The sequence below is a fragment of the Eptatretus burgeri genome, chromosome 2 (genome assembly GCF_056783735.1).
Source record: "Eptatretus burgeri isolate ZD-2024b chromosome 2, Ebu_testis_v1, whole genome shotgun sequence".
NCBI lineage: Eukaryota > Metazoa > Chordata > Myxini > Myxiniformes > Myxinidae > Eptatretus > Eptatretus burgeri.
In genome coordinates this window covers 120,439,475-120,455,646 of record NC_140962.1, presented here as the reverse complement: position 1 = coordinate 120,455,646, position 16,172 = coordinate 120,439,475, and the positions used below count along the sequence as shown (strand labels likewise).

The 16,172-nt window shown below is 42.9% G+C and overlaps 1 protein-coding gene across 3 annotated transcripts in view; it reads right to left on the bottom strand.

The window, feature by feature from the left end:
• RIC1 (RIC1 partner of RAB6A GEF complex) overlaps nucleotides 1-16,172 on the bottom strand; it is a 115,499-nt gene that overhangs the window by 12,895 nt on the left and 86,432 nt on the right. Inside the window, exons 20-26 of one of the 3 annotated variants that reach the window (XM_085871015.1) lie at nucleotides 11,498-11,817; nucleotides 11,235-11,396; nucleotides 10,979-11,139; nucleotides 10,552-10,811; nucleotides 10,197-10,382; nucleotides 9,695-9,854; nucleotides 1,646-1,828 (exon numbers count right to left, since the gene is read on the bottom strand). In XM_085871015.1, coding sequence (XP_085727141.1) covers nucleotides 1,646-1,828; nucleotides 9,695-9,854; nucleotides 10,197-10,382; nucleotides 10,552-10,811; nucleotides 10,979-11,139; nucleotides 11,235-11,396; nucleotides 11,498-11,817 — 1,432 coding nt within the window. The remainder of the gene's footprint in view (nucleotides 1-1,645; nucleotides 1,829-9,694; nucleotides 9,855-10,196; nucleotides 10,383-10,551; nucleotides 10,812-10,978; nucleotides 11,140-11,234; nucleotides 11,397-11,497; nucleotides 11,818-16,172) is intronic. The other 2 variants (XM_085871016.1, XM_085871017.1) reach the window with 2 other exon arrangements.

Here is a 16,172-nt window from a genome sequence, read left to right as displayed (position 1 = left end):
TGGATGGATATGTTGTATACTGTCAGCACCGTGGTAAAATGCAGGTTCGACCACCATTTCATATTGACATCGTGGTTATGGCATCAGATACCTTATCCCGGCTCTCGATTCACATGGGACGTGTGCAAGCTACAACAATCTCTGAACATTCCTCACTACCGTCGTGTAGAATACCAAACATCAGAAACAGAAGAATGAGTCGACATGCCACATGGTTTTGTTCCCAAGACAGCACGAGTTGCTTTGATTGAACACAGTGATGATAATATAGATGGTAACAACAAAACTGTTGATGAAAAATACATAATCACTCTCTAATCACATTTCCAGAGCAGAGCCCACTCGAAAATCGGTAACCACAGAGTACAAAACACTCACATCGCAGGCAAGTCGGTGGTCTCTGGTTTTTGTTTGTTTGTTTGTTTGTTTGTTCTTTAGCTTCTCCAATGGTCCCTCTGCTCTCCTGGTCATTTGACCCTCCCTATATCTATTCCAGGATGCACCCATTCTCCCAGTAACCCCCTCCTGATTCAAATTCTAAAATCCAGGCTGACTGCGTACTCGACTCATTTGTTACTCGTTTCTACAATCTATGGAACCACCTTCCAGAGTCGGGTCTGTGTCACTCTTCCCTCCGAGGCTTCAAAGCAAGCAGTGCATCACCATCTTGTCATCTCCAATTCTGACCCATGATCTTTATTTCCCCCGTTAACCTCTCTGAACCCAACTCCCTCCCCCTGCCCCCCACTACCTTTATTATTTTCCTGTTTGTCAATTCCCTTGTTGTTCGTCCCACCGTTAGGTACACCTTTCCCTTGCATGAGCCTCACTCCTGTAAAATAAAAAACTAGCATTTCTGACACTACGTGTTATTGTAATTGTTGTTCCATTTCTGTTTCTTCCGCAATATCCATATTTTGAACATATATTTGGCATAATCTACATCCTTATTCAGTTGTGTCGGTGTCCGATTTTCAGAATAGTCCCAATATATGTTCTAAGTGTCGTAAAAGTTGGCCAAACAAGGCCCTACTCAAGGGTACAGGTCGATGCTGGCTGAGCAAATTAGCCATATTAAGCTGATAAACTTTCTTGCAAGCCATGTGCTCCTGGGCATACAGGTAGAATGGTTTGGCACCCATGAATCGCTTCACTGGGCTATTGCTGGTCGAATTATGTATGCCCGTCAATCATCGATGGCTTCGACATGAGCCAGGGATGAATGGTGGAATTGTCAATTTTCTTTTCTGCTGTTCATTTGGAGAGAGACATGGCCTTTGTTGAGGTGGTTATGTTCCACTATGATGTTTTGATTGTTCCCATCACCACCCATTGGCCCTGTTGTTGAGTCGGTTTGCCATTGCCTTCCTCAACCAGCAAAAGCCCAGTGAAGCGGTTAGTTGGTGCCAAACCACTGCTCTTGAAAGAGTATTAAATCTGCTTGCGAGCTTGCCACCATGCCATTGGCTTGCAAGGAAGTTCATCTGCTAAATATGGCTATGTTGCTCATACAGCAACAATTCTACTTGCCTGCTTCAGCCCATTATTCTAAAAGTAAAAAAACAAATATAAATCACAAGATCACACCAAGGTGCCCACAAAGTTTGGGAAGGGACACTTCAGGACATCATTTAGAACTGCTCACCAATGTTGTGTGGCCCATTTTTCAATGGCAGTCAGGCCTTTGGCCTGCTCTGAAAGCATGTTCACGGGGCTATGGGATGCGAGTGTGATATCAAGTCTCAACAGTGCCAGATCTTGCAGTACGAGTGCGATGATCAAACACCAGCCAATGCAGCCAGCCTCTGAGAATATATGGTGCAGATACCTGGAAACAATAGGACATATCATGCTCACTTCATCATGCTCAAACAGTCAATTATGCACAAGTGAATTATCTCAACCATATATTGAGAGAGGTATACTAACCACTGTGGAAAAGAAGTGGTGAAGTGATAAAGCTAAGATACAGGCAGTGGAAAAAAAAAAATGGAAGCACCTGGGTAAATGAGGGACACCAAGTATAATGAAATCAACAGCTTCCACACAGGTGTGGCCCATGTGTTAATGAAGCAAATAACATCCCAGCATGCTGAGTCATGTATAAAAATGCTGCACAGGCCGAGTTGCCTATAATTATGACTTGCATGGCTGCAAGGGGAAACCACAGTGACTTTTAAAGAGGGGTGATTGTTGAGGAAAATTTGGCAGGAGCATCAGTGACAAAGGCAGCTCAACTTGCCGATGTTTCACGAGCAACGGTGTCTAAGGTGATTTCAGCATGGAACTCCGAGGGAAAGATATCATCAGCAAATGGCAACAGTGGGCGGAAGCACATAATCCAGGATCACTCCATCAGTACATCAATTTGAAGTACAAGGTGAAGCAGGTGAGAAACTGCAAATCAATTGATTGCAAATTTCAACCTGAGACGGGAGCAGCCAGTTTCATTAAAAAAGGTCCACCGAGAACTCCATAGCGTGGGATACAGAGTCGGGTTGCAGTGCACAAACTGCTAATCAGACCTGGCAATGCATGTTTGCGAGTCTAGTGGTGCAAAGCACACAGTTAATAGACCACCAAGCAGTGGATATATGTGATATGGTCAGATGAATCATCCTTCACCTTGTTCTCGACAAATGTAAGAGTGCACATGTGATTCCAACCTCAAGAACTCTACAACCCTGATCACTTCGTTCAAACAGTGAAGGGTTCTGGTAGTTCTGTAATGTTGTGGGTGCATTTTCCTGGCATGGTTTGCATGCAGTGATTCCCTTAGAGGGCAAGGTCAATGCTAATCGCTACTTAATGGTACTGAGTGATCATCTACACCCTATGCCTGGTGTTGGCTAGCTTAAGATCCTCGGGTTTTGAGTTCAAGGGGATATAAAACCATTGAATTAACACCAGGTGGGTTGACAGCCTGTCACCCTTCCGAGGTCAGCAAAATGAGTAACAGCATCATGGTAACAGGGGGGATTGCATCAGCGGCATAGCCATGCTCCCAGAAAGTGATGCAGCCAAGCAGCGACAGGCTGCATACAAATAAATAAATCTTCACCCCATGTTGCAGCATTTCTTTCCTGCTTGGAGGGGTGTCTTCCAGGATGACAATTCCTTCATCCACAGAGCGCTTGTTGTCGTCCAATGGTTTGATGAGCATGACTGATGTTATCCATACGTCATAGCCGTTCCAGTCACCAGATCTGAACCCAATCGAGCATTTATGGGAAATTCTGGAACAATGCCCGAGACAGCGTTTTCCACCTCCATCAAACAGGTGTGAGTTGATTGACTTTCTCGTGGAAGAATGGTGCCGCATCCCTTCTGCAGAATTCCAGATGCTGGAAGACTCTACGCCACGTCACATACAGTCGTTTACAGACGATGTACAGTGAATGGTAACAAGTGATAAACATTTATAATTTGTAGATGGTATAAGTGTTACAGTGCATATTTTAAGTACTGCATGTTCACATCTAGTGTCAGCCAGGAGAAGCATAAAATTAATTCCACACATCAGGGAAAAGAAACTATAAAAATGCAACCAAAAAGAAAAGCAACCATTCATTACAAAATAATGCTCAAGTAACTTTGTCTCGTGTCAATGACATCACAAAGGAAAAATAAAATAAAATAAGAAAGTATAATTTAACTTCGACAGATAAATCATAAGGCAAAAATGCACAATTCCAAACAGCAGAAGTCTATCGAGCACGATGAGAAGCATACGAGGGTCATCTCATGGGAGGTCACTTCAAACAAGAGATCGAGTAACAGTGACAAATCTTTCCTCATCACATGAACTCTGCACTATTTCTCCTCTTACTAGCATTGAACCTGTCACTTCACCGACGGGAACTGAACAGACGGTGCCGATAGAAATTCTACACCTCCTTTCAAAAAGTTCACCTTTTGTTGCATTATAGCGCGGAATTAAATTGCATTAAAACAGACTTTTTCCACCTTTATTTACACATCCTTACCCACAACTTGCAAGTGAAAAATTCCACAAATTTAAGAAAATTTATTTTAAATACAAAACTAGAATATCTTGGCTGGCTCAGAGTCCACCACCCTGAGTTAATACTTGGTGGAAGCACCTTTGACAGCAATTACAGCTGTGAGTCTGTGGGGACAGGTTTCTACCAACTTTGCACACCTTGATTGGGCAATATTTGCCCATTCTTCTGAACAAAACCGTTCAAGCTCAGTCCAGTTGCATCAGGAGTGTTGATGGAGAGCAATCTTCAAATCATGCCAAAGATTTTCGATTGGATTTAGGTTGAGGCTCTGACTGGACCACGCCAGGACATTTATCCTTAATCACTCCAGTGCGGCTTTAGCTGTGTGCTTCAATCGTTGTCATGCTGAAAGGTGAACTTCCGTCCCAATTTCAGCTTTCTTGCAGAGGGCAGCAGGTTTTCCTCGAGGATTTTCCCTTCTAACCTGACAAGTGCCCCAGTCCCTGCTGATGAGAACCATCACCATGACACGATGCTGCCACCATCATGCTTCAGAGGAGGGATGGTGTTCTTTGGGTGATGTGCTGTTTTAGGGTTTGTGCCAAAGGTAACGTTTTGCATTTTGGCCAAAAAGTTCCATCCTGGTTTTGTCAGACCACAAAACTTTTTTACACATGGCTTCAGAATCTCCGGAGTGGGTTTTCGTAATTCCTCAACGGGACTCAAGGTAGGCTTTTTTGAGTAATGGTTTCCTTCTTGCCACCCAACTGAACCCCTACTTGCCACCCAACAGAGTCAGGTCAGATTAGATCTGTGTCTTCCTACAGGTACCATGAAAATCTGAACTAACCTGTTCCATGGTCGGGTTGTCAGTGACTAAACCATCTCCCCCACTAGGTTTCTTGGTGAGGGAGGGTGTATTATATGGACACCCAGCAGGATGAAGAACAAAACCTGTCAAAGGGTGGAGGAGCTCCTTGTGAGCCAACAGCCATCCATATCTAGTGATGTCCAACTGTATTTGCAGATGTCCCTTGCAGTTGGGTTACTTTTGATTCGGAGGCTGGTGGCAGGATTTGCACTCCGGCTGATAAATGCCCCAGGCGAGATACTCTTCCAGTCTTGAGAGATTTCAATGCATCGACTGGAACTGATAGGGATGATTATGAGACACGTCTTGGTCCCCATGTGTCTGGAACTGTGAACCAGAATAGTACTAAGTTCCTTGACTTTGCAAGAAGTCATGGACTTCGGGTGGCTGGTTCATGGTTTCAGCACCCACAGGCTCATCGCTGGACTTGGTATTCCAACGATGGCAGTGTGGCAAAGAAGATTGACCATGTGCTCCTTGATGGTCACTGGAGGATGATCCAGAACTACAGGGTCGGCGGGAGTGCTCAGTTTCACAATACTGACCACAAGCTTATTGTAGCAACTCTGAAGTTGCAGCTTAAATCCAGGAGAATGGCACCATCCCAGCCTAGGCAAGATGTTGGAAAATTCAAGGATGAGAGAGCAGCTGAGGAGTTTGCGAATCAGCTGAGTGGAGATATGGGGGGTCTGGGTGCTTTGGGGGATCCTGAAGCATTGTGGAGTGCCTTCAAGACCACTGTCCTTGATGTTGAAGGTAGATGTCTTGGAACTCACCGAAGGGCGGAAGAAGAATTTGTCTCTCAAGGGACACTGGACACCATTGACCAGTCGCAGGGCGAGGCTGAATGGCAGAGCTGAGCTGTTCAGGAAGCTGAGGCCTAAAACTGTACGTGCGCTAGGGGTGGACAAGGAGGCCTATGTGCGAGGAATCTGTGAGGGGTAGAGCATCACCTGTGGTCAAGTGATTCTCGTCCCGCTTACAGGGGAATTCACGCATTGCGTTCCTCCAAGCCTGTCCCTTGGTGTACTGCAGTTAGAGCAGAGGGTGGTAGACTCTTGACAGAGGAGTCCGAAGTGAAGGCCCACTGGGCCGGTTACTTTGAGCGGCTGTACCATGCTGATCCACCAGCTGTTGAGTTGGATGTCAGGGGTGTTACAATCCCGAATGCTGACCCTCTAATCAACTGTGGTCCACCTTCGTTTGTGGAAACACAGGCTGCAGTGAACCGGTTGAAATGGGGTAAAGCTCCAGGGATCTGTGGCACCCGTGCTGAACTTCTCAAGGCTGGTGGAAATGCTGCACTCGTGTCGTTGCATGCAGTTCTGTGCTCTTCCTGGAATATAGACATCATCCCAACTGACTAAATGAGGGGCCTTGTTGTCCCTCTCTGGAAAGGAAAGGGTGATTGCCAAGACTGCAACAACTACCGAGGGGTGACGCTGCTCTCAGTTCCAGACAAGGTCTTTGCTCGGATAATTCTTGATAGGGTTCGCCACCATCTGCTTCAGGACCAACGCCCAGAGCAGTCAGGCTTTACACCGAAGAGGTCAACGATTGACCGTATCCTTGCTTTTCGGATCCTCACTGAATGCAGATGAGAGTTTCGCAGGGGCTGCTTGCAGCCTATGATGATCTCTGAAATGCGTTTGATTCAGTGAATCGGGATTCCCTCTGGAGGATTCTTATTCTTCGTGGGGTGGCACCAAAACTGATCGATCTGATGTCTGAACTATACTCTGGAACTGAAAGTGCTGTGAGATGTGGTGATACCATCTCTAACTTATTTCCATTTGTTACTGGAGTTTGTCAGGGGTGTGTACTGGCCCCCACACTTTTCAGCACTTGTATGGACTGGATTCTGGGAGGATGGCAGAGAGATCCAGCTGGGGTGCATCGTTTGGGAATGTCAAGATCTCTGACTTGATTTCGCAGATGATGCAGTCATCTTTGCGGAGACTCTCGATATCCTTTTAGGGGCCCTCAATGTGTTGAATGAGGAGTCAGAGCTGCTGGGATTACGGGTTTCCTCGATCAAAACTAAGATCCAGGCTTTCAATGACATATTGGATGCTGCTCTCCTGTCTGTACCCGTTTGTGGCGAGCATGTTGAGGTCACGGAGAGATTCACTTACTTTGGCAGTGATATTCATGTTTCTGCTCGCTGTGAGCAAGAGGTCAACAGACGTCTGGGTCGGACCTGGGGAGTCATGGATTCACTGGATCATGGGGTGTGACGCTGACGGTACCTGTGCAGAATGATAAAAGTCCAAGTCTTCAGGTCCTTGGTGCTTCCAGTCCTGCTCTATGGATGTGAGACTTTGACTCTGACCAAGGATCTGAGATGGAGACTTAACTCCTTCAGCACCAAGTCTCTTCGGAGAATCCTTGGTTCTCGCTGGTCGGACTTTGTGTCCAACGAGCGGTTGCTGTGAGAGACTCAATCGAGATTTGTTGCTTGCATAGTCTGTAAGCATCAGCTGCGGCTGTATGGACATGTGGCTCGTTTTCCTGACGCTGGTCCTGCTCACCAGATTCTCTCAGCGAGGGAGCCTCGTGAGTGGAAGCGGCCAATGGGCCGACAGTGTGCGTCATGGTTGCAGCAGGTTTATCAGCATCTCAAGGAGATGTGGATGGGTCAGGCATCTGCCTGGGGGATAGCCAGACGGAGGTCCCTGGAGTACCGGCGGAAAGTGGACGCAGCGACACGCTGCTCTGGCGCATGCTCCCATACCTGACCTAACCTCATCTGCAGGCTGGACTTGTGGAGTGCTTGGAATATTATCATGTGCACACAGTGACCAGTCTTTGCCATAAAGGCCTGTTGCTCTTTCAAAGTTGCCATTGGTCTCTTGGTGGCCTCTCTGATCAGTCTTTTCCTTGCTTGGTCATCCAGTTTGGAGGGATGGCCTAATCTATCTAGTCAGTGTCTTGGTGGTAGCAAATGCTGTCCACTTTGTCATGATCACCGTAAGGGATATTCAAGGCCTTTGACATTTGTTTTTACGCATCCCCTGATCTGTCCCTTTCCACAACTTTTATCCCGGAGGTCTTTTGAAATCTCCTTGGTGCTCAAGGTTGAGTATTTGCTGCAAAATGCACTACCCAGCAGAGGAAACCTGCAGGAACAGCTGATTTTATTCTGAAATAATCAGAATCACTGCAATTTAACACAGGTGGAGGCCAATTAACTTGGTGTGTGATTTTAAAGGCGGTTGGTTACACCTGAACTAATTTACAATTGCTATTCTTAGGGGGGTGGACAGTTATCCAACTAAGACATTCCAGTTTTTTATTTTTAATTAATTTTCTGAAATTTGTCGAATTTGTTTTCCACTTGGAAGTTGTTGATAACGACGTGTAAATAAAGGTTGAAAAAGTCTGATTTAATTCCCGGCTATAAGGAAACAAAAGGTGAAAAAAGGGGGTGTAGACTTTCTATCGGCACTGTAACTTGTATGTGTTACAGTGCAGCAACAGTTTATTGACCATCAATATTTGCAAAAAAAAAAAAATATTATTCCAGAAGCATTTTGTTTACTGCAAACAACCCAGCGTTAATTTTATTAATACGCACATTTATTCACCAAAAAGCAATTTAAAAATTATCCCCACTGCTTTTGAAAAAAAAAAAAACCGGGGGGATATTGTAATCGGCTCTGTCTGTCTGTTGTTCATCCTATCTCCTCCTCAACGATTGTGCAGAAATTCACCAAACTTGATCGTTATGATCACCACATGGCATGGAGGTGCAAAAACAGTGTCATTTTGACCCTGCCCTTTGGGCTGGCATCAAAAGTTCACATGCAATTACAGGCACATTTTAAAACATTTTTTTAAAGAAACTGTATATGCAATCATCATTGGGGGGACGAATGAAATATGTGATGATTTTTATTTTGACCCATGGTTCATGTCCGGGTTTTGATTCTCACAGCACAGGTGTGCTGAGAATGAAAACGGTAAAAACAATTAACTCAAAATTTGACATTGGGTCATTCCCAGTGGAACCCTTTTTTGTCATCTTTCAACTTTGTTTTCGGTGGGAAGCGTGGGGATTTTCTCAATGATCATTTAATGTACCCAATGATCAGACATTCCGTCATTTAAAAAAAAAAAAAAGATTGGCAAATTGCAATTCTCATCGAGTCAATATACCATAAAGGCCAAAACCTAGCGCTTGACGTTACGCCGTAACGACATCCGAGTGAAAAGACTGACAAGCAGAGGGACGGATGGAGAAATCCGGCGACTTTACTATTTAGTTAAATGCACAGTTGACCCAATTTATTCATGCCGACACAACATCCTTCTTTCCGTATCTTTGTTTCTCGAGAAAAGGCCATGATGAAAATCAGCTTGTGCATAAAGAGGACATGACAATTGTTGGGATGTCTTCCACAATCCCATAATGCTACACACTTATGCTGGCAGCAGTGTGTAATCCTATTTGACACATGACAAGTCTTAGCATGGCATCTCTTGGCTACCCTTTTAACTATTAGGTTGTAGGGTATCACATTTGCATTTATTTATCCAGAAACATATTCCTGTGGTCTGTGTCTTCCCATGGTGCCAATTCTCCTCTCTTGGTATTGACAGTACAAGGATTTTAAGTCTGGTCAGGTTGCCAAAAACATAGCCTTCTCCTTTTGAATGGAACCATCATGTACAACATCCATAAATGCATTTCCAAATAATATGGTCAGCATAAAATTGCCAACATCAAGAGATAAGGTTGCATCAAAACACCTTTTACCAAAGTTAATGACAGTTTGAGATCAGTAAAGTCATACTTCAGTTATCTCTCATGTGTTTGTGTGTTAATAAGTGCTGCTTAACAGACCCCAGTTCTCACCGCAATTGAACATTAGCTTTTGCAGGGCCTCGACAAGCAAGCTGCAGCGAGATGCTCAAGGAAGGGCCAGGAAGCACTTCATCGAGAAGAGCCCAGTCAGCTTCCAGAATAGAACTCGATTCAGTTAAATCCGTGGCGGAACCCACACTCACCTCATCTACTAAAGGAATCAGGGCAAACAGTGGGAACACAGAGGGAGATCAAGGAACTCGAGACCAGAACGAGCCGTTGTGAGGAAATCCATTACATAAGAACCATGGCCATTCATTTAGCTTTTTTTTTTTTTTTCATCCACCGGCATCATAATTTGGTTACAACAAAGTATTGCAAACAGTGAGTTTGTTAAGTACAGATCCTAAAAGCTGTATTCACACTTGCTCAATGCAATTAATAATTTGGAAATAAATGAGTGCTGGCTTCCCTGGTCTTTGATTATTGGGCCAGAGTTCCACTTTTCAAGTTTCATGCACTGTATGACTCCAAGAAAACACTAACAACACACCTTTTTTGCAGATTGGTGTGAGAAAAGCTTCTTGCATGATTGGTGCTTCAGGATTTTCAGAAAGGCTCGAAGCACATACAGGCAAGAACCCATCTGTCCTGTCTGATACTGGTTCTCTGTTCCACCATGGGGTCACCGTCGACTCACCTTGCCACGGCACAGGAACTGAATGTGTGGCCTGGGCTCCTGGTCATGGATGCAACAAAGCAAAACTCTACTTTCTCTTCCTTCCAGTACTTATGTAAAACGATTTTTTTTTAATGCCAGGTTTGCACATGCACGCACGCACACATTAATGCATTCTGATAATGGGGAAAGGTGTTCTTTTCAAACCAAACGAACCCACATAGCCTACCTTTGTTTACATCCAGGCCAGGTGCAGAAGGAAGCGGCCAGCAGAAGTCATGGTGTAGCTGGTGCAAAGCACAAACGTAATCTTGAGGTTGTGCCGAGCGCTCATGTTCACTGTGCAACCAGCCGATAAGCTCAAAACCCAGGTGTGCTGAGAAACGTGCTAGGTCACGGATGCGTGCAGCTTCGAGGAGGCGGCGGGCATGTCGCGACAGCATAGATTCTATGAATAGGCGCTCCACACATTCACCACAGTCCCTGGTCCTGTAAACCATTAAAACATGAATCGGTTTGTAGCAAGTACATGGTTATCAAGAAATGATTGTGTTCAGACTGAGCATATAAAGCTCATCTGGTAAATAAAAAAAAACAAACAAAAAAAAACTCAATTTCAGTTAACAGCATTGCCAACAAAAAACACTCAATCTCACCGCTTAGTTCCAGGTGCAACGGGAACGCTCAGGGCTTTATGCAAAATAACCTTCCCTTGCGCCCCATCCCGCACAGGCACAGGTGTCAGCAATTCTGAGGCTTGGGACAGGCTAATGCTCCGATTGCGGAAAAATTCCAACCCAGAGGTCACTGTTACCTCCTAAAATACATGCAACAAAGCAGAACGAGATATAACAAAGAGTTTGTAAACCACTGTGACATGCATGGTAAGGGGGTGTGCACAAAGAACATTACTGAGCTGGAAGGCACCACTGCTGAGGCTGTATCTTCTTCTCCAGAGCCGATGGCCCGCAAGAAGCGGATCATGTGTTGGCAAAGCTCCCAACAGCCATCTTCGAGTGCAGAGTTGAACAACAGTGTCGCGTGTTGTCGACTCGCAGCAGGTGCCTCCATGTTCTGCAGCAATGACAACGCATCACGATGTAGTCACGTCTTACAGTAGATTATAATATTACCTCTCCGCACGCTTCTCTGTAGCCACGTTTGATCAATCTTACCTGGAGGATAATTAAATAAGAAGCTGCAGTCTCAAGATCTCTAGCCAAAAGGCTTTCCTCGAACAGTTCTTTTGGACTGCCCACAGCCGCAAACAAGTAGTCCCAAAGAGCCACCTCTGACTTTCGGGCACAGTGGGCCACGGTGCGCAGAAATCCAGGAAACTCTGCTGCCAACTTGGCAAGTGCTGGGAGGAGAGGGTCCGGTACAGGTGTCCTAGCAGCGGCTTCAGCCTCCAGCACAGCATGAAGTGCCATCTCCAATGCATGGCGGAAGTAAGGTAAGGTCGAGCATCCACGCGCAAGTCCAAGTGCCGCCTCACCTATGGGTCAAAGTGTTAAACCAATGGTTTAGTACATTTTGGTGAAAATAAATAATTAATCCACCGCAAAAACATTTCTATACTGCATATGCAATGTCACAACACAAGAATTTCCTTTCAGTGTACATTTTTGTTATGAGAAGGATGCGGAGAACAGGAGACAATTGTTCAATCCAGGTCGACGCAAAACAATAGGTACGATCTTATGGCAGAGCTCGAAGACCATTCCATTCACATAATCAAAGGAGCAAAAATGGTGGAATTTTTTTATTCCCTCTCCCGCTCCTCATATCCCCCATGAAACAGCCTTCCCTCCATTATGGCGTTCCAATTTTTTTCCCATATGCTCCCCCATTCCCTTAATCTTTCAGAATAACAGGACTTTATGTGTTCACTTCCCTCTTATTTTGGATAAGATGGACTAAATAAACAAACGGCTCCAAGGACTTTGGAATATATTGAAATTACTGCAGACTATTTAAGACAAACTTTGATGCTGTTAATTTTATTTTATTTAATACTTTTGTGTCTTTTTGTAGGATAATGTCTCAACAGCTTAAGGGTATTCCCACGGGTGGGAATTGCATTCTCCTACTCAGATTTTTTTTATATCTTCTGTGAATTTTGATTTATGCAGAAAAAATCTCATACATGTCGTTATATAGATGATATTTGTGTGGTTAACAATAAAAATTTTTGATGGGCAGCTTCACAAGATTTATCGAGATAGCCTGATTGCAAACATGAGGGGTAATGATTGTACAGTTGCTGCATATCTGGATGTGTTGGTTAGAGTTGGGCAGAATGGTTTTATAGTCCAAGAGCATTAGGGTTTAACCTGGACATTTTTGGTAACAAGCTGATTTTTTCAGGAAAGGTCCAGGAATGTGTGTGAAATAACATACTAAAAGTCCTCATGAATCCTCTTTGAGCGTTTTCCGCAATCCAAGATGGCGTCCAAAATGGCCGCCATTTCATGTTTTTCTCTTAACTTTGCAAGTAGGTTTCCCCAAAACGCACTTTAGATGTCTAAATATATGTTTTGAAGTACAAGGAACTCAATAGAATACATTATAAGAGATGTAGAAGCACACAAGTGCCAATGCCATCACATGATTGCCATCACATGATTCTGCAATTTCTATAACACATCACAATCACAGTACTCTATAGCATGTTTACATATTGATACCTGTGAAGTTAAATTACGGATGAATCAACTCATTGTGGGGTGCCAGAATGTCTGGTAGGAATTGTATTGGGCAGAGAAAATCTCGCAAGGAAACCCGAGAGGAAAATGATGATGATAGTGGCTACTCCACAGAAATTCACTGCCATGTAATATGTGACTTGAAGACTAACTTATTTTGTTATCCCTAGATGTGCACTGCACTTGTACTGTCGCAGCCTGGTAATATATTTTATCTCCTATGACAACCAGGGATGACATCTCATAGCACTTTGTATCCAATGGAAAAGGCACTTTAAAATGTCTGCTATTATTAATAATGAATGTATACTAGCATATCACAATATAGGAATGACATGACACACACAAAAAAGGAACCTTTTATACAAATACAGCATACATTTACCAATAGGAAGGAGTGTCATACACTCTCTGATTTCTATCATACTATAATTCTTTTCATCTGCATGAAACAAATAAAATGATTCAATACAATGTTTTAGGTGTAACGATAGACTACTCCACAGAAATTCCCTGTCAAGTGATATTACACAGTACTGTGTAGTACATGCATGAAGACACAAATTTTGATCATGCATTTAGTCTGGGTACCAAAAATAATAGTTTTACTTCCTTAATGATAACGGAATGTTTCAAATAGAACTCACCTCATGGTAGACATCAACTGCATCTTGTTGGTAAAAAAGGTTAGCACCAAGTTTTCAATTTCCGAGCTTTAGGTGACGAAAATGGACCATATGGCAAATTTATGTCGCCCTGTCTGTTTAGCATCAAACTGATGGTACAATGTTTCCCTCGTAATGTCATAAGCGATTAAGGGCACACTTCTAGACTTTAACATTCAAATTGATTTGAATACTGTATGCACAGCAACCACATTTATAATTGAAATGTTTGTTGAATATTTTCAGGATGAAATATCACAGTTAATTAATTAATGATAAATATTTAAACAATTTTGAGATAAAATTATTAATGATGGCCATTTTGGACGCCATCTTGGATTGCGGAAAACGCTCAAGGAGGATTTATGAGGACTTTTAGTATGTTATTGTAGACATATTCCTGGACCTATCCTGAAAAAAAATCAGCTTGTTACCAAAAATGTCCAGGTTAGGGCCTATTTTGACCTAATGCTCTTGGACTATTCGTAAAAGTGTATATAATAAAGTTGATGATTTCAGCTTCCCAGTAGTCTTGTACACCTTTACATGTTGCAATGTTCCAAATAAAATGGGTTACAATGTCTTTTCATCTCAGCCACTTAGATTTGTGAGAATTTGTTCAGTAAAGGATGATTTTGTGGAGTGTGCTGAGAAGGTTTTTTTCTATCATGTTAAACAGAGGATATTTGGCTGATTGTTTGATCAAGTCTTGTGAGAATGTCTTTGGACTCCATCGTCAGCTTCTATTTAAGTTTGGTTTTCATGTAAACAAGTTCCTGTTGCACTGCATTTGATATAATAATAATGAATTAATTCTTTTAGAGAGGTAAATTCTTTAATTAATATTACTGATTAAGCATATATGTTTGTGTGTATGTTTGTAGATGGTGTTTAGCAACAGAGGTATTTAGATGAAGGTGGAATGAATGAACGTTATTTATAAAATAAATTATAAATATAAGCATTAAAATAATTTGTTGGTGGTTGCTAGGATATGCAGTGCAGCATGTTACAATTGGTTGTTAATGGCAGTTTGAATATTTGAGTGACAGTTTGAGTCCGTGGTTGGATGGAGGTGCTGTGTAATGGACATGTCTACAAGGTAAAGTGTTAATCGCTTAATATATTATCATTTAAGTGGTGTATGATGAAAGTTATTCATATGTCGTAATATTTTAAATAAAATTAGTAATTAAATAAACCAATGTCACCCGAAGGGTGACCCGTATCTTGCCAAAAGGTGACCACGTGTGACTTCTTTAAGGTCACACTGAGGTGAACAGAGCTGCTATCCACCAGGAGCGACTCCTTGAGGAATATCTGCCGACGAGAGATTCCGATGAGAATCGTTCTAGAGAGTAACCATGAAAAATATGTGTTTGCCTCATAACGTCACCAAATGACGTCATAATGTCTCAAGCTTGACATATCCAGAAAGCACTCAGAGGTGTTCAATTTGAGGTACTACACAATATGGCTCCTAAAACTTGAAAATTTGACCTTGGGGTCAAATATGTTTGACCTGAGGCGCTAACCATGAAGGTCAAGGCCAATCGCCACCACAAATTAATCAGCTGAGCGCCAGACCATGAACTATATTCCTGTGAATTTTGAAGACGATCCGATCAAAATTACTCAAAAAATAAGGGTTTCGTCGACTCCCTTGATTTGCGACAGTGACCTTGACCTTCAAAATTTTGTGCGCTGAAAGGGACCTCTATAGGCCTCTGATTTGCGAAGTTACAAAAATTTCCAATGATAACTGTGCTCTGCAGAATTTTTTATACATGATTACAGACAAAAAAAAAAAAAAAATTACAAAAACAAAAACAAAAAAAAAACATACAAGCTGACTCACATATCTTGCAAAAACTTCGTTTTGGCAAGATAAAAAGTTTGAACAAGGATATTGCATTGCTGTGTTGACTGACTGGACACAACTTTGAGGTTGTGGATCCATTGATGTTGAGAAATCTACTGATGTGAACCTGTGACCGGGGTTGTGGATCTGCCATTTGGAGAGGTTCTGGACTGAAAAGATCAAAACCTCGATGATAAACGGTGCCCAGCTGATGATCTATGCAGTTGGGAAATCAATAAATTACTTATAAGTTAAGGTTATAACTTCAAATAAAATAACTTTTATAAGTACTATTCTGTTCTTGTGTATGGCAGCTTGGCTGGAAGCTTGGAATCATTTCTTGGAAGCGCATCTGTGCTGCTGATGCTGTGCCCCTCTACCAGTACACTGGTACTCATTTTGTCAACCTCAGAAAGATGACAAGCAGAGTGAACCCCACATGGTATTAATTCAACAGCTAATGGGGCTCGAACTCAGGACCTGAAGATCCTAAGCCAGCCACCCTCACCACTAAGCCAAGACCAGGCTTTTTTAAAGTACTTACCAATGCATAATAGATCTGTGTTTGTGTGTGTGTGTGTGTGTGTGTGTGTGTGTGTGTGTGTCTGTGTGTGTGTCT